Consider the following 21,804-nt stretch of genomic DNA (forward strand, 5'->3'; position numbering starts at 1 on the left):
CGAGGGCAGGGCAGGCGGCGCCGGGTGAGCCCTGGGGCTCGGTAGGTTTCGCCGGCGGCCTCCCGGGACCCGTGTGGGCGGGAGCTGGGACCGAAGGCACCCGGTTTGTTAAAGGGCAGGAAACAGGACGCGCGCAAAGGAAGAGAGAAGGCGGGGCCGACGAGCTGCCCCTCGGTGTACCCCGAACCCGCAGGGATTCGTGTCCCCGCGTTTGCACCGCCAGGGTCCTAGTCCCTGTCTGTGCAGAACCGGGACCCACGAGGCGGCCTCCAAGGCAGCCCCGCACAAGGCCCTCGGGAACGCTTTGCTGGACACTGAGACGTGAACGGTGAGCGGGGTGTCGGCGGGGCCGGCTGCGCAGCGCGCTGAGCTCCGCGGGCGGCCCGCCGTCGCTCGGGCGCCGGAGTCCCGTCCAGCTCTCTGCTGTGGCCTGGGAGAGCAGGGGAGGATGGCCCGGGCCCTTGCGCCCCTGCACCCGCGTGGGAGACCCGGAGGAAGCTCCCGGCTCCTGGCCTTGGGTCAGCACAGCCCCGGCCATTGCGGCTCAGCGGATGAAGACCTCACTCCACCTCTCAAAAACAAAAAATAAGAGAGAAATCAAGTGACCAGACTTGACCAGAGGATGGCAACAGACTACTAAATGCCCCAGCCAGCCGAGGTTTTAATAGGAATTGGGCCGTTGGCAGGTCGGGACCTGGAGGAGGCTCCTGAGCACAGGGTGCGGCCGGCCGAGCTGATGACCCCGCCGAGCTGACTGGCCTCCACGGCAGGCCTCCCTAAGTCGCTCTCCCCACCACTTCGTTGGGAATGGGGAGGCCGCTGAGAGCCGCCAGCACGCTCTCAACCAGGTCTTCCATCATCTGTCGCCGGGCTTGGTGAGTCGCACTTCCCATGTGAGGCGTCAGAATGACGTTCTTCAGCCCCCGCAGGGGGTGGTCTCTGAAACACAGGTTGAGGGCGCTGCCAGACCTGCTCTGGGGTCTAGCCCTCCTGGGCTCCAGCTCCCGAGGCGGAGTGACCCCAGAGCCGTGTCGGCAGACCCAGACGCTGGCCCGCGAGAGGAGGACGGCTGCTGGGAGGTCAGCACTGGTCCAGGCTGACCAGCTGAACTCATGTTTACAGGGGTGAAGTTCCACCAGGAAAGGCCAGCTACCAGGAAGTGGGCAGGAGAGAGACCTCACACCAGCTGGAAGAGGGCTGAGACTCACGACCACTTCGATTTGGAAGGCAGAGACGTAGAAACAGATCTTCCATCCACTGGTTCATTCCCCAAATGCCCACTAAAACCAGAGGTAAGCCAGATTGAGGCCAGGAGCCGGGAACACAATCTGCGTCTCTGTGGGCTCCAGGGGCCCCAGTACTGGAGCCCACATCTGTGACCTCCCAGGGTCTACATGAGCAGAAACCCAGAATCAGAAGTACAGCCCGGACTCCTGTCTGCGATGCAGGCATCCCAAGCTGGGCCGAATGCCTGCCCCGTACATCTATCAGTGTCTATCATGTGAGAAACTAAAAGTGAAAAAATAAATACAGTGATCCAGCAGCACACACTCCGTCAGCTGTCCCGGTGATGACGTCATCACATGGCTTTCAGCTCCGAGAGACAAGTGGGAAGCTGAGTGACGTCTATGTAATATAAGAGCAGACTTCATGGATCCCTGAACAGGTCTCCAGACCACACTTAAGAGAGCCTCTGGGGGCTGGCACTGTGCTGTAGTGGGTAAAGCTGCCGCCTGCAGTGCCGCCACCCCATACAGGCTGTTCCAGTCCTGGCTGTTCCACTTCCGATGCAGCTCTCTGCTGTGGCCTGGGAAAGCAGTGGAAGATGGCCCAAGTCCTTGGGCCCCTGCACCCACATGGGAGACCCGGAAGAAGCTCCTGGCTTCGGATAGGTGCAGCTCTGGCCGCTGCAGCCAATTGAGGAATGAACCAGCGGATGGAAGACCTCTCTCTCTCTCTCTCTCTGCAACTCTGACTTTCAAATAAATCAATCTTTAAAAAAACACCAACCAAATGTGTGGTCAGGTTTCCAGGACAAGTGTGCATGCTGGTGCTGGCATGTGCCTTCCCCAGTGGTCAGGTCACAACATGATTACTCGGTTCAGTCTTGGGACCTTAAAAACAAACCTTGGGGAGGAAGCCGATTCTACTGGTAATGTGTGTTGACACCTCACCATGGAGGCTACAGTGGAAGAGTGCGGGGTATACAGCCTCGAAACAGAAGATGAGGATGAAACCACACAAGTTTCTAGGAATGACCCAACTCGGAAGCTCTGGAGGGCAAGTCAGGGCCAGAGTTAAGGGAGGAGCCACTTTAGCTCCAGTAAGAGAAAGACCATGCAGCGTCCACCCTGGGCCCACTGCTCTCTTCCACAGAGGTGTGGACGCAGAGCTGTCCAGGCCCCACAGCTGTCAGACTCTGCCCTCTCATGCTAGGACTATGGAATCTGTTACCTGGGCAGGGGTTCCGGGTGTGTGACGTCCAGCGCGGCGGCGTGAATGACCCCAGTCTGAAGAGCCTCCACCAGCGCGTCCTGATCAACCAGCAGACCTGAATGCACAACAAGGCCGCTGTGGTCACCACAGCTGACCACACGCAGGAACGACTTCGTCACACCTGCTACTGCTTTAGACACATCTCAGTTTTGTTCTAAACGTGTAAATGCATCAACTGTTTTAACAGAGAACATGTGAACTTCACGCTGTCCGATTTATAACTGCACCATTAAAAACCAGGCCTGAGCCCAGCACGTGGTGGGCAGAACGCTAGCCCAGCATGTGCGTGGCCCGACTGGACCCTCCGTGACGCGGCAGGCTCCTGTGTGACACTTGCTGGGCACAGCTCCTTTTACCTCCCAGAACTGTCAGAGGCTTTGAGCTCAGAAAATGGAGCTTCCTGACAGTCTGATGCCCACATTTGCAAACTGAACAAACGCAGCGTGAGCCTAACTCTGAGCTCAAGCACACGCAGGGGCACGCTGGGCAGCTGATGCTGGAGAGGCCCTGAGGCCAGCGGAGGTGCTGCGGCCACGCCGAGTCAGAGACCCTGTGCGGCTGCAGGGAGAAGCACATCCGGGCTCTACTGGGGTGGTTGTTCCTAGAGCCAGGCCAATCCAGCCTCTGTGGGAACTAAGGTCTTAACTTCCAGAAAACTGTAGAATCTATGAGCTGGGCCCTGTGAGGGTGCAGGGCAAGCGCTGCCTGCAGCATTCTGTGGCGAGAGCTGAATTCACACAGCGTGCCCAGGGGTTTCTGGCAACACGTCTTTCCCCGCAAGGCGTGGAGATCTGCCCTCAGCACCCAGCCCCCGAGTCTTCTGTCTAAAAGCCACATCCAACCCAGGGCATGTAAATGTCAAATACCAAGTTAACAAGCACTGCTGGAAGTGAGGCTCAGGAGACTAATCCCCACAAACTCCCTGTAACTGAACCCAGAGGATCGACTGATGCCGCCCTAACCCCAAACGGGTCTGAAAGCTGCTATCCTGTACCATTGTCATCAGTCTTTGTTTTTTTCTAATTTGAGGTTTCAAATGATGTGGAGACAAAAGCAGTAACATTTCTAAACAGAAGGTGGAATGCCCGTAGTTCGCCTGCCAATTCAAGTGGACTTTGCAGACCTCGGCAGGCATTCAGGAAGAAGCGTTCCCTAGCCAAGCCAAAGCAGACCTGAGGTTTCTCCTGCACTGTTTTCTGGCCGAGCTGGCCTTCAGACCAAGGGGCCGCCGTACCTCTGCTGATGTTCACAAGCACAGCCGTGGGCTTCATCAGGGCCAGCTCCCGCCTCCCGAGCAGGCCCCGGGTCTCAGGGGTCAGGCGCAGGGCCAGCATCACGAAGTCCGACTGTCGCAGCAGGTCCTCCATTTTCTCACAGTAAGTGGCCCCAACAGCTTCCTCCTCCTCCCGTGGCCTAGGAGGGAAACAAGGGAAATCCCGTTCTCGTGTCAGGAATTGGCCTGATGGCCCCAGAGGGAGGAGGGAGGGAGGGCCGAACTGGATGCTGGTCATTTCAGGGTGGACTCGCTGGAGGCACTGTGCCTGCAAGAAGGCCACGTGGCCCACCTTTCCTGCCCCGAGTGATCATGAAGGTTCTGGGAGGCAGGTCCTTCACACACCACTGCCAGAAAACTGCCTCACCCGTGTCTTCCACTGGGTTCTGCATCCCACATGTATCTCAGTGACGGCTCCGGAGTTCACTGCCGTCACCCAGGGATCCGTCTGTCCTGTCATTCCCACAGAAACATACTGTTCTATGTCTTAAAACTAAAAAAGCGTCATGTCTGGTTTTTCCCTCCAGACTTAACCGCCCTGTGAAAATCCCGTGTCCATCAGCAGACTTTCATGCTTCTCGCTCACTGGCTCTTGCAGCCAGCGTTCCTGGCGGCAGCCAAGCGGCTCGCATAAGGACTCGGGAGAGAGAGGACTGCTGTCGCTTCCCGTCCTGCGCTCCCCAGGAAAGAAACCTGGGCCCGGGAGATCCTGCATCCAGACAGCCCCTTCTGGCCACCAGGAATCCCTGGAGTCTCTGACTCACCTGTGCCCACCTGCTCACCCTTCGCCTCTGCAGGTGCCGACTAGACTGCGGCTCCAGGCAGGAACTTCCTCTGAGCCACCAGAGACCTCACCCCCACCCAAGCTTCAGTATGGCCAGAGGCCGCACAAACACATCCAGGCCTCCAGACAACACTGCACTGCTGCCGCTGGGCGACAGCAGGCGTCCAAGCATCTGACACAGGAGGACCCTGACTTCTCAGTCAAACCTTGAGTCCTGCTCTGATGACTCCAGAAGTCCTCAGCCCCAGGCGTTCACAGCATCCTTGGTAGCCATTGTCTATCGTGCAGTCACTGCCAAGTTAGGGGGAAATTCTGATAGAATTTTCTATCCGGGGCAGCTGAGCTGCCGCTGGGACACCTGCAGTTCCTATCACAGCACATCTGTGCCAGCCGCCTTCTGACCCGGCCTCCTGGTCACGTGTACCCCGGGAGGCAGCGGGCCATCCTGCCACCCACGTGGGAGATCACAGCACATCTGTCCCAGCCGCCTTCTGACCCCGGCCTCCTGGTCACGTGCACCCCGGGAGGCAGCGGGCCATCCTGCCACCCATGTGGGAGATCACAGCACATCTGTCCCAGCCGCCTTCTGACCCCGGCCTCCTGGTCATGTGCACCCCGGGAGGCAGCGGGTGATCCTGCCACCCACGTGGGAGACCAGGATGGAGTTCCTGGCTCCTGATTTCTGTTGGCCCAGCTCTGTTCTTGTGGCCATTTGGGGAGTAAACCAATGGATGAAAGATTTCTTTCCCCCAGTGGTGTGTGTGTGTTTCTGCCTTTCAAATTAAAGAATGAAAACAAATTTTTAAAAATTAAAATCCTAATTTTAAATCTCTAATTTAAAAATCAGACTCTTCCAGCTTCTCACGCCTCCATAAATGTCAGTTACAGAAAACAAGAACAGTTCTCCCGCTTCTTGGAAGACCAGAACTCCGTCCGGTGTGTGAGTGTGTTTAAGGAGTGTTGATAGGGTGACTGCCCTGTGCTGAGTGCTGGAGACAGTGGCAAAGGTGTGGAGAAGATCTCTGACCCCTGGGAGCACGCACCCTTCCAGGAGACGGACACACAGAGAAACGCCAGCGAGGGAGGAGAACAGGTATGAGGGCATTCCTGGTGGAAGGAGCTAAGCAGTCAGGCGGCAAACAGCGCGTCTGCTGTGGGGCTGGCTGTTCTGCCCGAGTGCAGGGAACCGGGAACCGATGGGGCCACAGGCGCAGCTCAGGCCACCGACCCTACCAGGAAGCTGCGTTTCCCTCGGCTGTGTCAGTAGTGGACAGCGTTCATCTCCCAAGAGCACCTCAGGTCATCCGTACTACCCACCCTGCCCAGCCTGTTGCTGGGATCTCGTTAACCAGTTAAAAAGCAGCACAAATATTACATGACAGGTTTTTTGATATTTAGAAAACTGCATTTCAATATAACTGACAATATATTAAATCTATCTTATGCATTTAAAAATTCCTGAGATGAGGTACTTAGATGACGTGAGACAGACAGCAGGAGCCGCAGAGGCACCGGCTTGTGCAGGGCCCTGTGGTGGTCTGCAGGGGCAGCTTGGAGGGTCTGTGTGTGGTTCAGGGGTCAGGGCGTGGGCGGCAGGGACAGAAGCAACACCAGGAAGGGAAGGGAACCTGATGGGTGACCCTGGGCAGGGTGGGGCCGCAGCCGTCCTCAGGAAGGGAGCACTTTCTGGGAGTAAAGCAGTCCAGCTGGGAGGGCACAAGCCCGGTGCCCAGCTTGGACGTGGAACTGTGATGCACGTGTGGACGTCCAAGCTGGACACGAGCTCTGGGGGTGCTGAGGACAGGTGTGGGGGAGGGGGAGTCACGGTGAAGGTTCCAGAGCCGTCAGCAACACAGCGCGGTCCCCTCAAACGGCTCAAGGCGCTCCTTGGAGTCGCCACCCACACCGCCAGACACGACTGAAAGAGAAGCTGGCGCTCTGAGAGCCCACAGGATCTCTGCTGACCGGTCTGAGCGTCCGGCCCTGTCACCGAAGCAAGCAGACTACACAGTGGGGTGGGCAGCACCTTCCATGGTCATAATCTGGAGGGAGCCGGTGTTCCTAGCACCCACGCCCACGCCCACGCCCGGCTGCGAGTCCGGCTCCGCAGCTGACTCCATTCCTCCCGACGCACACCCGGGAGGCAGTGGTCTGATCCCAGCCACACGCATGGGAGATCCAGAGGGAGCTCTCTTCCTGCCTTTGGCCTGGCTGTTGTGGGTACTGGGGAGTGGACCAGCAGATGGAAGGTCTCTGTCTCTCCCTCTCTCTGCCTTTTAAGTAAATCTTTTTTAGTTTTATTTATTTATTTGAAAGTCAAAGTTACAGAGAAGGAGAGACAGAGAGACAGAGAGACAGAGAGAGGTCTTCCATCCACTGGTTCACTCCTCAATTGGCCGCAAAGGCCAGAGCTGTGCCGATCTGAAACCAGGGGCCAGGAGCTTCTTCCGGGTCTCCCACGTGGGTGCAGGGGCCCAAGGGCTTGGGCCATCTTCCACTGCTTCCCCAGGCCATAGTAGGGAGCTGGATTGGAAGTGGAGCAGCCAGGGCTAGAACAATAGCGTCCATAAGGGGTACAGGCACTGCAGGCAGTGGCTTTACCTGCTATACCACAGCACCGGCCCCTAAATCTTTTTCCAAAGCAGCTGGGGGGATGTGCACCCAGCCGCACTGACGGCACTGGGGCCACATTTGGCTCAGTTAATTCCAAAAATCCATTTCTCTGAATTTTACCTGCGGTTCCGATTGTGGTACAGAATCTTCATTTCAAATGCTTTGGCCCTCTGCGCGACCTTATAGCCAATGCTGCCCATGCCGACGATCCCCAGAGTGGCCCCTGTCACCCCCTGACCCATCCAGTTGATGGAGAAGCTCTCTGTCTCTGGCGAGAGAGCCAGCTGGCAACCTAAACACACAAAGAGCAGAGTGAGTGTTGGCAGCAGCCCGGCACACGGGCACTCCGCCTGTGCTTCCGAAGAAGTGACCCGGGGCGCGTGCTTCCTCAGACAGCAGCTCCGTTCCCATCTCTGGTTGCAGCTTCCTGCTCTGGGGTGTGGGCAGCAGTGGGCTGCGGACAGAACCTGCCCTTGCAGGTTCTCAAGCCCTTCACCCAGAACCCCACCGGCACAGCAACGCGACCTGGCCAGGGAGCTCCCAGGGTACCCCAGACCTACCCCCTCTCCCGTGGGCCACAGCCCCAGGAGCCCCAGGGCACAGGCTGACCTGCCAGTCACCCAAGAGTGTTTCCAAGTTGGTTCTGAAGCCACTTCATACACAGTTCACCACCTGTTGCAAGGGTGTGTGAAATCTGGCGCGGGAGGAACCACCATGGGAGACCCCTAACCACAGAGCATTTACTCCCGGTGGTCAGGCTTGGGTGCCACTGGAGGCTGCAAGTGACCACACGTGGTCCAATTCTTAAGTGAGAGGAAGTCCTGGGTGAGGTATGAGAAAATCAGGAGCAGAGGCCGCAGCCTGCAGTGCTGGCATCCCATAAGGGCGCAGGTTCGAGTCCCAGCTGCTCCACTTCCGATCCCTGCTACAGCCTGGGAAAGCAGTAGATGGCCAAGTGCTTAGGCCCCTGCGCCCATATGGGAGACTCAGAAGAAGCTCCTGGCTTCAGATCAGCTCAGCTCCAGCTATTGCGGCCATTTGGGAAGCGACCCAGCAAAAGGAAGACCGACCTCTCTCTCTCTCTCTCTCTCTCTCTCTGCCCCTCTGGAACTCTTTCAAATACCTAAATATTAAAAAAAACCAGGAGCAGAGAAAGACATGCAGTTGCAAGACTGTGTGTTCAGTTATTTGCACGTGAATACCGGCACATTTATCACTGATTCTTTGAATCCCCAGGCCTTCAGTGGGCACGTACCTTCTAGGAGCCTACGCGCTGCAGCCAGCAGCAGCGTCATGCCCAGATCTGCTGTGGGGCTGGACACGGCTTGGGGTGTGTTGGCCACCTTCACCCCGAAGCTGGCGATGAGCGGCAGGTCCAGGTGGTCCACGCCCACACCTGCACTGGCGATGATCTTCAGGGAGGGCAGGCTCTGCAGCAGCTGGCGGTCGATCACGGGCTCTCCACCCCAGATGTACACTGCCTGGATCTGTTGGCTGAGCTGTGTTTTATTTTTCAGAAATTCTTTCATGGTAATGAGACGGAAGTGCTTCTGCAGGTCTCCGACGTGATCCTTGAACACACCACATGGTCCTTCGAATCCAGACACCAGCACACAGGGCAGCTCCTGGTCTGCCATGACCTGCGGGAAGACACAGGCCGCATCTGCAGTCGGAGGACAGCCCAAGCGGGCCTCTGCCACTCACCACTCGCTGTGGAGCCACGTGACCAGGGCAGATTCCCATGAAGCCGGACAAGCAGCAGGTCTGCCCCGGGCCCCTTCCTGGCTGCCTTATCCACACGCCCACCCTGAGTGGCTGGGTGCACCGACCCAGGTGGCCGGTGCCAGGCAAGGACGCGGCTGCTGTTGGCACTCCAGGCCCACGCTTGTCTTCTTCCGCACCCCCTGCACCCCCCGCCCCCTTTCTGCACAGACCTCTCCCCACTCCTTCCCTCTGCGTCTGCCTGGGGGAAGCCTCTGCTGCACCCACGTGACGAGCGCAGCAGCAGACCTATGAGGCAGCCAACAACTGCATGGCCAACACTGTACCACAGGCCCACGAGAGGGAGCCAGACCACCCAGGAAGTAAGCCATTCCCAGAGTAGGGACCCCCCAAAATACACACACAAAGGAAAACAGGGACATAGTGAATGGTTGCTTCCAGTCACAACTTTTTAGAAACATTTATGTATTTATTTATTTGCCAGACAGAGTCACAGAGGGAGATCTGAACTCTGGTTACTCTCCAAATGGCTGCATGGGAAACCTGATGGGGTCCTGGGCTCCTGGCTTCAGCCCACTTGTGGACATTTGGGAAGTGAACCAGTGAAAAAAGATCTCCACTTCTTCCTTTCTGTGTTTCTTTGCCTTTCAAATTAACTTTTTATTCTTATGTTTTTAAAAGATTTTATCTTACTTGAAAGGCAGAGTTAGAGAGAGGAAAGGAGGTAGAGATCTTCCATCCGCTGGTTCACCTCCCAAATGGTGTAATGGCTGGGACTGGGCCAGACAGAAGCCAGGGGCCAGGGGCTTCCTCCGAGTCTCCCATGTGGGTACAGAGGCCCAAGCACTTGGCCCACCTTCTGCTGCTTTCCCAGGCCATTAGCAGAGAGCTGGATCAGAAGTGGAGTAGCTGGGACTTGAACCAGCACCTATATAGGATACTGGTGCCGCAGGTGGCAGCTTTACCTGCTATGCCACAATGCCAGCCCCAACTAATTAATTTTTTAAAGATTTATTTATTTGAAAGGTAGAGTTACAGATAGAGAGGTAGAGACACACACACACAGAAAGAGGTCTTCCATCTGCTAGTTACCCCCCAAGTGGCCACAATGACCTGGGCGGGGCCAGGCCAAAGCCAGCAGCCAAGAGCTTCTTCCAGGTCCCCCACGTGGGTGCTGGGGCTCAAGGACTTGGGCCATCTTCTGCTGCTTTCTCAGGCACATTAGCAGGGAGCTGGATTAGAAGTGGAGCAGCCGCGACTCAAACCAGCACCCATATGGGAAGCCGGGCCTTTAACCTGCTGTGCCACAGTCCCGGCCTCTCAACTGATTGATTTTTTTCTTTTTCTTTTTCTTTTCTTTTTTTTTTTTTTTTTGACAGGCAGAGTGGACAGTGAGAGAGAGAGACAGAGAGAAAGGTCTTCCTTTTGCCGTTGGTTCACCCTCCAATGGCGCACTGCGCTGATCGGAAGCCAGGAGCCAGGTGCTTCTCCTGGTCTCGCACAGGATGCAGGGCCCAAGCACTTGGGCCATCCTCCACTGCACTCCTGGGCCACAGCAGAGAGCTGGTCTGGAAGAGGGGCAACCGGGACAGAATCCAGCGCCCCAACCGGGACTAGAACCCGGTGTGCCGGCACCGCAGGCAGAGGATTAGCCTACTGAGCTGCAGCGCCGGCCTCAACTGATTAATTTTTGAAAGAGATTAACGGGGAAAGCAAAGGAGGTTATTTACTAGAAGCTTTACACACATGGAAGTGGAGTCCATCACCACCACTGAACTGGACGAGCTGTGAGCTGTGGAATGCGAGCCCAGGGCTGCGGCTGGACAGTTAACGGGGGGCGGGGGGAAGGGACCACTCAACAGGTGTGTCTGTGCAGCTCTCCCAGGGGACAACGTGTTCTACATGGGCCTCTAGCTTCTGATTTCTTTTTAAGATTTATTTTACTTATTTGAAAGGTGGAGTTTCAGAAGGAAAGGGAAAGAGAGGGTGAGAGGAGTTAGGGGAGAGGACAAAGAGGGAGGGGAGAGAAAGGTGTCTTCCATCACTGGTTCACTCCCCAGATGGCCACAATGGTCAGGACTGGGCCAGGCTGAAGGCCAGGAGCAGGGAGCTCCACCCACGTCAGTACTTAAGCCATCACTGCTGCCTTCCCAGGTGCATCAGCAGGGAGCCGGATTGGAGACTGAGCAGCCGGGATCTGAACCAGTGCTCGAATGGGACGCTGACATCACAGGCAGAGGCCGAACTCACTGCACCACAATGCCAGGCTCACCCTGTTTTTAAGAAATAGAATAGAGGGGCGGCACTGTGGTCTAGAGGGCTAGGCCTCCTCCTGCAGTGCCAGCATCCCATTTGGGCGGCGGTTCGAGTCTCAGCTGCTCTTCTGATCCTGCTCTCTGCTGTGGCCTGGGAAAGCAGTAGAAGATGGCCCAAGTGCTTGGGCCCCTGCACCCACGTGGGAGACCTGGAAGAAGCTCAGCTCCGGCTGTTGCAGCTGTTTGGGGAACCAGCAGATGGAAGACCTTTCTCTGTCTTTAACTCTACCTCTCAAATAAATAAATAAAATCTTTTAAAAAAAGAAAGAGAATACAGGTAGAGTGATTTTTTGTACCCGTTGTTGAAGTGTGTTTAACTCAAAACAGTTAATGTGCCAGAGCAGCATATTTTAACCCCTTCACAGCAATGACTAATGAAACTAACCAGCTTTTACTGAGAAAGTAAAAAAAAAAAATGTTAACATCCGTCAGAAGAATTAAAACTCCATGTTCTTTGTTCCTGATTTAAAACTGTGTAAAGTATTTATCTGCTTCCTCCAAAAAGCAAGCCTGCTGCTTTCTGAGCATTGAGGCTCATGAATGGATTTCACCTCGGTGCTACTGGAACTTGGCCGGAAGCAAAGCTGCAGAATGAACCCGTTCAAAGCTCAGGCCATTGCCGATGTCGAAGGAAGCCAGAGTGCACTTCTTCAACTCTGAGTCAAAGGTTAAACTAGCTGTATTCAAGATAAGGGCACTCTGAGTTAATCCCAGGGAGGCAGCGCAGTGCCTGGTTTCCCACCAGCGGTGTCATGTGGGAGGTCCGTCCCTCACTCCCGTCAGCACTGGAGGGGCCCAGGACACAGGGCCTGCGGCTGCTCTGAGGGCAGGGAGCGCGGCTGCAGGCACTCAGGCCGCCTCTGCCTCTTGCTCTACGGCTGCTTCCAACAAGCCGCAGACTCTGAGCCGTCTCAGCTGCAGGGAGCGTCCAGCAGCGGAGCCGAGCGCGCCCAGATGGGGACACAGCACGCAGGAAGAGACCGTAAGACGCCCCGCCGGCGTCCTGGACCTGGCGCCAAGGCTCGGGCTCCACCAGCCAAGCCAAGCGAGACGTCCCTGGTGCCAGCCCTGGAACCACATCCCAAAGCCCCACTTCCTCCGGCCCCTAGTTCCGGCCTCACAGTGCTAGGGGAGGCCTGGCGGGCAGGCGTGCTGTGCGGACCCTAACCTGACCGAGGAGAGCACTGCATTCTCACGTCAAAGCTACACCGACCCAGGAAACACGGACAGACCCGAGGGCCACAGCCTGCCCACCTGACCGTGTCGGCTCGGGGACTTCGCTTCCCGCGAGCTCCAGCAGGTTAAGTCAGTCACTCTCCTCTTGTGAGGTGGCTGCTCAAGTGTAAACAGGCAGCATTACCTTTGTTGAACTGTCTTCAGCCGAGTCAGGCTCTCAGTTCAGGGTTTCTCTGGTAAGCCGCCAGGCAATGGGCTCAGAAGCAGCAGAAGGACCCGCAGGGCTCCCGTCTCCTCGGACGGCTCTTTCTCGTCTGCACGCTGCCGGCCAGCTGCAGGAGGCGGCGAGGAGCCAGGTGACCCTTGAGCCTGCCCACGCGGGGGACGCCCGGAACCCCAGGAACTCCTCCGCCTCAGAGTGTGGGGCAGAGTACACAGATACCTGCTTAACCTGGAGAAGAATAAAAAATGCACTTTTGACTTAAAAATGCAATGTGGGAAACGTAACCACCACTTGCAATCAGTAAAAATACTGCCTGAGGGACAGAAACACAAAGATGGGGCGAGGGAAAGAAGACAACAAAGGGACGAGGACCCAGCAGGAGACGGGGAGGCTGGGGCTGCTCCCTGAAACTCGTGTTCTCAAGGTGAAGCAGCAGAGACCCCAGGGCGGGGTCAGCTCTCGGTGAGTGACGCAGACACGGAAAACAATTAGACACCCAGTTTCTGAGAACCCGAAGGAGACTGCTCAACACACAGCAGTGTTTCTTAAAATCTCACTTCTTCACCTTCTCGCTCGACACTTGACAGCCGGGCAAACACCCTCCCAGAATCTCCCTCACTTTTACTCTTTTTTACAGATTTATTTATTTGAAAGGCAGAGTTGGAGAGAGATCTTCCACCTGCTGATTCACTCCCTAAATGGCAGCAATGGTTGGGACTGCGCCAGGCCAAAGGCGGAAGCCAGAAGCTTCTTCTGGGCCTCCCACACGGGTGCAGGGGCCAAGCACTTGGGTCATCTTCCACCGCTTTCCCAGGCCATAGCAGGGAGCTCGATTGGAAGTGGAGCAGCTGGGACTCTAACTGGTGCCCTTATGGCATGCTGGCACTGCAGGGGGCTTTCCCAGCCACAGCACAGCACCCGCCCCTCACTTGTATGAACTCGTCTCAGACCAGCACCAAGGGCTCCTCCCTTCTCTCCTCTCAGCCCCTTTCACGATTATTCCTTTTCCACCTGCTAGTAATTTGCTGCCTTCTCCATGAATGAAAAAAATCAAGGTCATTTTTTTCTGTCTCCCCACCACCACGATCACTCAAGGCCTAGGTGTGTGGAAAACAAATTCTCCCGGGGTGGGTGTTGTGGTGCAGGGTTAAGCTGCTGCAGGGGGTGCCAGCGACCCCGTCAGATGCCTGGACGGAGTCCTGCTAACACACAACCTGGCAGGCAGCAGGGGAGGGCTCAAGTGGTTGGGTCCTGCGACTCGTGCTGGGGACCTGGATGGAGCGCCTGGCTCCTGGCTTTTGCCTGGCCCAGCCCAGCTATTGCTGGCATTTGGGAGGTGGGCAGAAGGTCTCTCTGTCTCTCTGCCTTTCAAGTAGAAGAAAATAAATAAAATAAGGATTTTTTTTTTAAAGAGGAATTCTCCTCCATGAGGGGTGGGTGAGTGCTCCCACACTGGTTTTTACCCCAACACATGCTCTATTTTTTATTTATTTGAAAGGCAGAATCACAGAGAAGCAGAGGCAGGGAGAGAGAGAGAGAGAGAGGGAGAGAGAGAGAGAGGGGTTCCACCCGCTGCTTCACTCCCCAATCAGCCACAACAGCCAGAGCTGAGCCGATCCAAAGCCAGGAGCCAGGAGCTTCCTCCAGGTCACCCACGTGGGTGCAGGGGCCCAAGGACTTGGGCCATCTTCCACTGCTTTCCCAGGCCATAGCAGAGAGCTGGATCAGAAGTGGAGCAGCAGGGTCTTGAACTGGTGCCCATATGGGATGCTGGCACTGCAGGCGGTGGCTTCACCCGCTACACCAGAGCACTGGCCCCTATGTGCTCTTCTGTTTTTAAAGACCTCAGGGGCTGGCGCTGTGGCACAGTGGATTAACGCCCTGGCCTGAAGCACCCGCATCCCATGTGGGCGCCGGTTCGAGTCCCGGCTGCTCCACTTCTGATCCAGCTCTCTGCTATGGCTTGGGAAAGCAGTGGAAGATGCCCCAAGTCCTTGGGCCCCTGCACCACATGGGAGACCCGGAGGAAGCTCCTGGCTCCTGGCTTCGGATTGGCGCAGCTCCGGCCATTGTGGCCAATTGGGGAGTGAACCAGCAGATGGAAGATCGATCGATCGATCTCTCTCTCTCTGCTTCTCCTCTCTCTGTGTAACTCTGACTTGCAAATAAATAAATAAATCTTTAAAAAATAAATAAATAAAAAATAAAGACCTCAGATGCCATTTTTGTGACCAGCAGTGCTTTCCGTCATCACTGCAGGTCACAGACGGCGTCTGAAGGTCACTCGGGTCTCAGGGCAGTCTCCTCCTCTGTAATGACAACCGCAACCATGCCATGTTTCCCACACAGTCCTGCCTGTGAAGAGCCTGTTCTAGGTGCCAGACATGTGGGTGACCTCCTCCATGCCCACCACCAGCCCCTGAAATCAAGTTCAGGGAGATCTGTGTTTAAAGTGGGAAGAGTCGTACAAGTCAGTAACAAAAAGGGAACTCACCCAGTTTAAACTGAATAGACACTTCTCCAGAGGTGACACAACAACCAGATGGAAAAGGTTCCACGCACATGCATGGGAAAGAGCACTCGTCCCGGGCGCCTGCCCAAGAGAAAGCATTAGTCGGAGCAGCCACACTGTCTGTGAACCCAAATGTCTGTGAACTGACAAATCATCAATAAAACGCAACACAGTCATAAACGGAAGGATACTCAACAGGGAAAAGGCCTGAGTACTGACACTCGCTGTGAATACTTGATGCAGCCACAGGGACCACGTGCTGTCCCACGGCCTTCAAAGCCACGAGGAGGCACATCGGCAGGAGAACAGGGAGTGTATGCAGCCCCAGTGAGCACGGCCGCCCAGGAGCCACGCGTTCCAGCTGCTCAAGTAAGTACAACGGAGAAGTCTGGTCTCAGGTCAAAGGAGAGGAAACAGGAGAGGCAGCTGCAAGCCAGTGCTTGGGACTGCAGTAACTAACAAGAGCAGGCATGGCTGGTTATCACGTGGACTGCAGTAACTGACAAGTGCAGGCGTGGCTGGTTATCACGTGGACTGCAGTAACTGACAAGTGCAGGCGTGGCTGGTTATCACGTGGACTGCAGTAACTGACAAGAGCAGGCGTGGCTGGTTATCACGTGGACTGCAGTAACTGACAAGAGCAGGCGTGGCTGGTTATCACGTGGACTGCAGTAACTGACAAGAGCAGGCGTGGCTGGTTATCACGTGGACTGCAGTAACTGACAAGAGCAGGCGTGGCTGGTTATCACGTGGACTGCAGTAACTGACAAGAGCAGGCGTGGCTGGTTATCACGTGGACTGCAGTAACTGACAAGAGCAGGCGTGGCTGGTTATCACGTGGACTGCACTAACTGACAAGCACAGGCTGTGGGTGGTTATCACATGGACTGCAGTAACTGACAAGAGCAGGCGTGGCTGGTTATCACGTGGACTGCAGTAACTGACAAGAGCAGGCATGGCTGGTTATCACGTGGACTGCAGTAACTGACAAGTGCAGGCGTGGCTGGTTATCACGTGGACTGCAGTAACTGACAAGAGCAGGCGTGGCTGGTTATCACGTGGACTGCAGTAACTGACAAGAGCAGGCGTGGCTGGTTATCACGTGGACTGCAGTAACTGACAAGTGCAGGCGTGGCTGGTTATCATGTGGACTGCAGTAACTGACAAGAGCAGGCGTGGCTGGTTATCACGTGGACTGCAGTAACTGACAAGCACAGGCGTGGCTGGTTATCACGTGGACTGCACTAACTGACAAGCACAGGCCGTGGGTGGTTATCACGTGGACTGCAGTAACTGACAAGAGCAGGCGTGGCTGGTTATCACGTGGACTGCAGTAACTGACAAGAGCAGGCGTGGCTGGTTATCACGTGGACTGCAGTAACTGACAAGAGCAGGCGTGGCTGGTTATCAGTGCTTCAGAGAAGGGTCTGTTTGAGTCACTGTGTGACCGATGTCAGCTGGTCAGAGGTCGGTCTGGTCAAGGAAAGCACGCTTGGGCCCTGATGCCTGTGGCTAGGCCTCACAGCTCCCGTCTCTCCAGGCTTCCACCTCACCTGATTTCAAAGCCCTGTCTCAGCGTGATTCCATGAGCACGCAATGTCCAAAGCAGGCGAGCCCAGAGACAGAAGGCAGGTTACTGGTGGCCCAGGGCTGCGGGGAAGAGCAGAGTGGGAATAGCATGCCAGTAGGGTTAGCGCTTCCTTCTGAGCTAAGGGAACTGCTCTAAATTGACCGAGGTTGCGGCCAGCATTGTACTTGGCCCCTGCCACCCATGGGGGAGACCCAGATGAATCTCCTGGCTCCTGGTTTCAGCCTGGCCCAGTTGCAGCCATCTGGAGAGTGAACCAATGGATGGAAGATCTCTCTCTGTCTCTCCTCCTCTATGTAACTCTACCTTTCAAATAAATAAATAATTTATTTGAAAGGCAAGTTAGAGATGGACAGAGAGAGAAAAAACCAGAAAGGTCTTCCATTTGCTGGTTCACTCCCCAGTTGGCTGCAATGGGTAGGGCTGGGCTAGACCACAGCCAGGAGCTCCATCCAAGTCTCCCACGTGGATACAGGGACACAAGCACTTGGTCCATCTTCCACTGCTTTCCCAGGTGCATTAGCAGGAAGCCAGATCAGAAGTGGAGCAGCCAAGATATGAGATGCCACTGTTGCAGGCTGTGGCTTTACCTGCTATGCCACAGCGCCAGCCCCAAATAAATCTTAAAAAATAAAAACGTAAAATTGACCATGGAGGTAGCCATGCACCTGAGAATACCCTGCTGCATGGGTCTTTCACAGAGTCTGCGGAAATGGAATCAAATAAGTTTATTTTGGTACAAGAAATCTTTGAGATCTTTGCATATGAGGGGATCACAGTACACGTATTTCAAAAACTGCACCTGGAATTTAAATTGTCTTTCTACCAAAACAAATTTACTTTTTTTTAAAGATTTATTTTATTTATTTGAAAGACAGAGTTACAGAGAGAGGCAGAGACAGAGACAGAGGTCTTCTATCCGCTGGTTCACTCCCCAGACGGACACAACAGCCGGAGCTGCTCCGATCTGAAGCCAGGAGCCAGGAGCTTCTTCCGGGTCTCCCACGTGGGTACAGGGGCCCAAGGACTTGGCCATCCTCCACTGCTATCCCAGGCCACAGCAGAGAGCGGGATCGGAAGTGGAGCAGCTGGGACTAGAACCAGCGCCCATATGGGATGCTGGCACTGCAGGCCAGGGTGTCAACTCGCTGTGCCACAGCGCCGGCCCCACAAATTACTTTGAATTCCTTTTTCCATGAACTTTCTGACATACTATCATAAAGGAAAAACTTGGGCACATTAAATTTTTAAAGCATTTATTTGAGCAACCAGCAATTTGTAAATGGGACAGCATAGCCCACAAGGCTCAGGCCTGCCCTGGGAGAGCCTGAGAGGGGAATCCTGTGGCAATTCCAGAACGGGACAAAGGAAACACACCTGAGAGGCAGCTTGCAGTTTCCGACTGGGGAAGCAGCCCGTTTTGTTTCACTGTTTACACAGGGCTTCCACTGTGCTGGCAGGAACTAAAATGCTAGTCACTCCAGTCTGATGAACTCCCAGCTAAAACAAACAACATATCGAGGGGCCAGTATTGTGGCGCAGGTAAGCCACTGCCTGGGATACCGGCGTCCCCTCCCTGCTAAAGCAGCAGAAGACCGTCCAAGTACCTGGCCCTGCCATCCACATGGGAGACCCGGAAGGAGCTCCTGGCTCCAGCCTGGCCCAGCTCTGGCTGTCGCAGTCATCTGGGGAGTGATGGGAGATCACTCTGTCGCTTTATTTCTGTCACTGCCTGTCAAGTGAATAAATAAAGCTTTTTAAAACATGTTAAACATTTATTTATCTGAGAGGTAGAGTTACAGAAAGAGGGAGAGAGAAAGAGAGAGAGAGGGAGAGAGAGAGGTCTTCCATCCACTGGTTCACTCCCAGAATGGCTGCAGCAGCTGGGATTGGGCTGACCCGAGCTAGGAGCCAGGAGCTTCCAGGTCTCCCACGTGGGTGCAGGGGCCCAAGCACCTGGGCCATCTGCTGCTGCTTTCCCAGGTCATAGCAGAGAGCTGGATTGGAGGAAGAGCAGCTGGGATTTGAACCAGGACCCATATGGGATGCCGGCACTGCTTAACCTACTATGCCACAGTGCCGGCAGCCCCTAAAGCTTTTTAAAAAAGGAGCCATGTTGTTTGTCACTCATCCTGCTGGTCCCAACGTGAACGGCAGGTCCCCAAGAGGCCTCTCCTGAATCTCACACACCAAGCATGTTCCCCGCGCCTGCGCTAAGTGCTCTCGTACCTCCCCGAACCCCCGCAGGGCTCCGGCACCCCCCACCACGGTGTGATCCGTCTGTGCCGTCTCAGCCTCCTCTGCGGAACGCCCCCCGAGGGTAGGTGCACGATCCTGCTCGCGACTCTGCTCCCAGCATCTGACACCCCATCCCGCTCGTGCTCATGCTCAACACACAGTGAAAGCAGAGTGAGGCTTTCCCAAAACAGCGCTGCAAAGTCTCGACCAAGAGAGCGTGGGTGTTACTTTCACTTCGAGACCATAAAAAGCTCTTGAGCCAGTGCCGCCTTGCAAAAAGTGGGTAACACCAGTCGTCACAAGACTCCTGCAAGTTTTATTCCAGTCCAGCCACCTACCCAGAGGGGTCTACTGAATCCAACCCAGCAGGAAGAAACACAGATCGCCAGTTATTTCCTGTTCAGGTGGAAGTCGATATTGAAAAAGCAAGAAGGCCGTGCCAAGATGGCCACTGGCAAGCAAGTGTCAGTTACTCAGGAATGGCTTTGAAACCCACCTGGCAACGGAGCCTGCCTGGCAACAGGCTGTGACTGGTTAGGGCATAGACCGCCCCTTGACCGGATTGGCTGCCTTGGCTATTTAAGCTGCTGCACCAACTGAAATAAATGAGTCTGCGGGCTGCTGGCCTCTGGCCTGCTTTCACCGAGTCCTGACTCCCAGTGACTCCCACTCCCAGGGTCTGTGTGGTGACTCCAAACCTCTTGCCCCACCACGCTCCTCCTCTCAGAAGGAATCCACCTCAACAGAACAGCCCGTTTAATTAGACGCGCACAAAGAGCCGGCATCGGCATCCCATATGGGCAGGGGTTCCAGACCCAGCTGCTCCACTTCCTCCAGCTCCCTGCTGATGCACCTGGGAAAGCAGTGGAGGCTGGCCCAAGTCTTCGGGCCCCTGCACCCAGGTGGGAGACCTGGAAGCAGCTCTGGGCTCCTGGATGCAGACTGGTCCAGCCCTGGCCATTGTAAGCATCTGGGGAGGGAACCAGTGGATGGAAGGTATCTCTCTCCCTCTCCTCCTCCTTCTCCTCCTCCTAACTGCCTTTCAAATAAATTTCAAAGAACTCTTAAAAAATTATATACGCATGCAAGAATACTTGTGGCACATCTCAGATGTAAAGAACAGGAATAAAACGAGCCCCTGCCAATGCACCACCAAGCTGGAAAAACAGCCTCAGCACAGCCCCTCGGGCAGCTCCTCCCGCTCCGGCTCCGGGTGAGCGCTGTCCCGACGCTGCAGTCCCCTCCCTCTGCACACACGACTTCCGCAACAACCACGAGTGGCTTCTGCTTTCCACATTAATGCGACCCTAGTCTTCTGCCAACAGCTCTCTGCTACGTTCCACCCTGCGACGTGTGGAGGCGCAGCTGTGCCCACAGCCACACAGCACCAGTGAACCCCGATCCAGCCTCGGCCGCCTCAGCAGATCAGCAGGTGGACACTGGCCCCTTTCGAAGAACACTCGGGACAATTCTGAGGCCCTTTCCACAGGCCTGGACGCAGGGTTTCCGCAGCTAAGCAACACAAGGTCTTGCCCGTCCAACCACACCCGACCCAGAGCCAGCCGGCTTCTGAAACCTCCCTGCGGGGCCGGGGTGGCTGGCACAGCAGTACCCTCTCCTCCCGGAAGGGAGGACAATGAGATCGGGAATACGCATCCCTCGTGCCCCCAAACGTGTTTACTTCCTCTTCTATATCCCCAAAGTGCCGCGGACAGAGCCTGAGAGCTACGAATTTTGGAAAGCCAGCTTGGCTTCTTTCTTAGGAACGAGAAGAGTAGTCAGGGGTGAGGACTTCCGATACCAGCAACCCCCATGGAGTGCTGGTTCGAGTCCCAGGTGCTGCACTTCCAATCCAGACTTCCTGCTACTGTGCCCCGGGAGGCAGCAGCAGGTGGCCCCAGTGCTCCTGGCTCCCGGCTCCAGCCCGGGGCAGCCCTGGCTGCGAGGCCGGAGAAGGAATGAACCAGAGGTTGGAAGATCTGTCTCTGATAAATCACTCAATCTCGGGCCAGTGCTGTGGTGTGGCGGGCTGCCATCCCAAATGGCACCAGTCCGAGTCCCGGCTGCTGCACTCCGGATCCAGCCCCCTGCTATGGCCTGGGAAAGCGGCGGAAGACGGCCGAGTGCGCGGGCCCTGCACCCGCGTGGGAGACCTGGAGGAAGCTCCTGGCTCCAGAGGGGCCCGTCTGGGAGTGAACCGCGGGTGGAGGCTCTCTCCCCTGCCTCTCGGTCTGCAACTCTCTCAAACGAATAAACTTACAAAGGACAGACTGGGACGTAGGGAGGGGCTCCGTGGGGCACAGGCGCTGCCCCCGCCCCGCTCGCACCCGAGAATTCCGACTTCGTCCTCTAACCCTTGGGGCTAGCCTTGTCTCAGAACGCAGAATTGTTTCTGCTCCCGACGCCGCCCGCCCGCCCGCCCGCCCGAGCTCTCCCAGAGCTGAGCCCCGACGGGCGCCGGCCCTCGCGGAACGTTCTGCATTAGCAACTTCTCCCCTCAGGGCGCGGCCGCAGCGCCGGGGCTCCGCGACGTCACGGCAGGGCCGGCCACGGCGCTCACGCGTGGGCCGCTGCCGCGCGGCCGCCAGCCCCGCCCCGCGCCATCACAGACCGGAAGACCGACTGAGGGAGCCCCGGTCGCTCTTCACACGTCACCTGGAGCGACGTCACGGTGACGCCACGCGCTCCCGCGGGAGGCGACCAGGCTGTCCGTGGCGGGAGCGAGCGCCGAGGACGGCGACCGGCCGGCGCGCGCTGCTGGGCCAGGGAGGCGGACACCAGGGGCCAGCCCGTCCGGTCGCGTCCGAGCCGAGCCGGACGAGCACGCGACCGGGGGAGCACGCGGGGCCCGGGACGGCCGCGCC

The 21,804-nt window shown here is 56.4% G+C and overlaps 1 protein-coding gene across 7 annotated transcripts; it reads right to left on the reverse strand.

Moving 5' to 3' along the window:
* Positions 1–623: 623 nt before the first annotated feature.
* LOC100357112 (glyoxylate/hydroxypyruvate reductase B) lies at positions 624–21,767 on the reverse strand. 7 transcript variants are annotated; one of them, XM_070050046.1, is made up of 9 exons: positions 21,552–21,767; positions 16,668–16,764; positions 15,097–15,195; positions 12,564–12,830; positions 8,422–8,806; positions 7,287–7,458; positions 3,731–3,909; positions 2,455–2,551; positions 624–939 (listed from the first exon to the last, which is right to left on the reverse strand). In XM_070050046.1, exons 5-9 carry the CDS (start codon positions 8,801–8,803, stop codon positions 777–779), a joined length of 993 nt encoding a protein of 330 aa, XP_069906147.1. In that variant the 5' UTR covers positions 8,804–8,806; positions 12,564–12,830; positions 15,097–15,195; positions 16,668–16,764; positions 21,552–21,767; the 3' UTR covers positions 624–776. The 7 variants fall into 7 exon arrangements, with proteins under 7 accessions (XP_069906147.1, XP_051696398.2, XP_069906144.1 ...); XM_051840438.2 differs by lacking the exons at positions 15,097–15,195; positions 16,668–16,764 and having other exon boundaries at positions 21,596–21,735; XM_070050043.1 differs by lacking the exons at positions 15,097–15,195; positions 16,668–16,764 and having other exon boundaries at positions 12,458–12,830; positions 21,596–21,735.
* Positions 21,768–21,804: the final 37 nt, after the last annotated feature.

This window comes from Oryctolagus cuniculus, chromosome 10 (assembly GCF_964237555.1).
Source record: "Oryctolagus cuniculus chromosome 10, mOryCun1.1, whole genome shotgun sequence".
In the NCBI taxonomy this organism is placed as follows: domain Eukaryota; kingdom Metazoa; phylum Chordata; class Mammalia; order Lagomorpha; family Leporidae; genus Oryctolagus; species Oryctolagus cuniculus.

Bases quoted from the DNA above. Each gene is read 5' to 3' on its own strand.
- LOC100357112 (XM_070050046.1), bottom strand. From the start codon at position 8,803: ATGGCAGACCAGGAGCTGCCCTGTGTGCTGGTGTCTGGATTCGAAGGA. The intron at 2,552-3,730 runs GTACGGCGGCCC...TTGTGCATTCAG, and splicing joins GCTTGTGAACATCAGCAGAG to GTCTGCTGGTTGATCAGGAC. The intron at 940-2,454 runs GTAACAGATTCC...CCTGTGTTTCAG, and splicing joins CACCCGGAACCCCTGCCCAG to AGACCACCCCCTGCGGGGGC.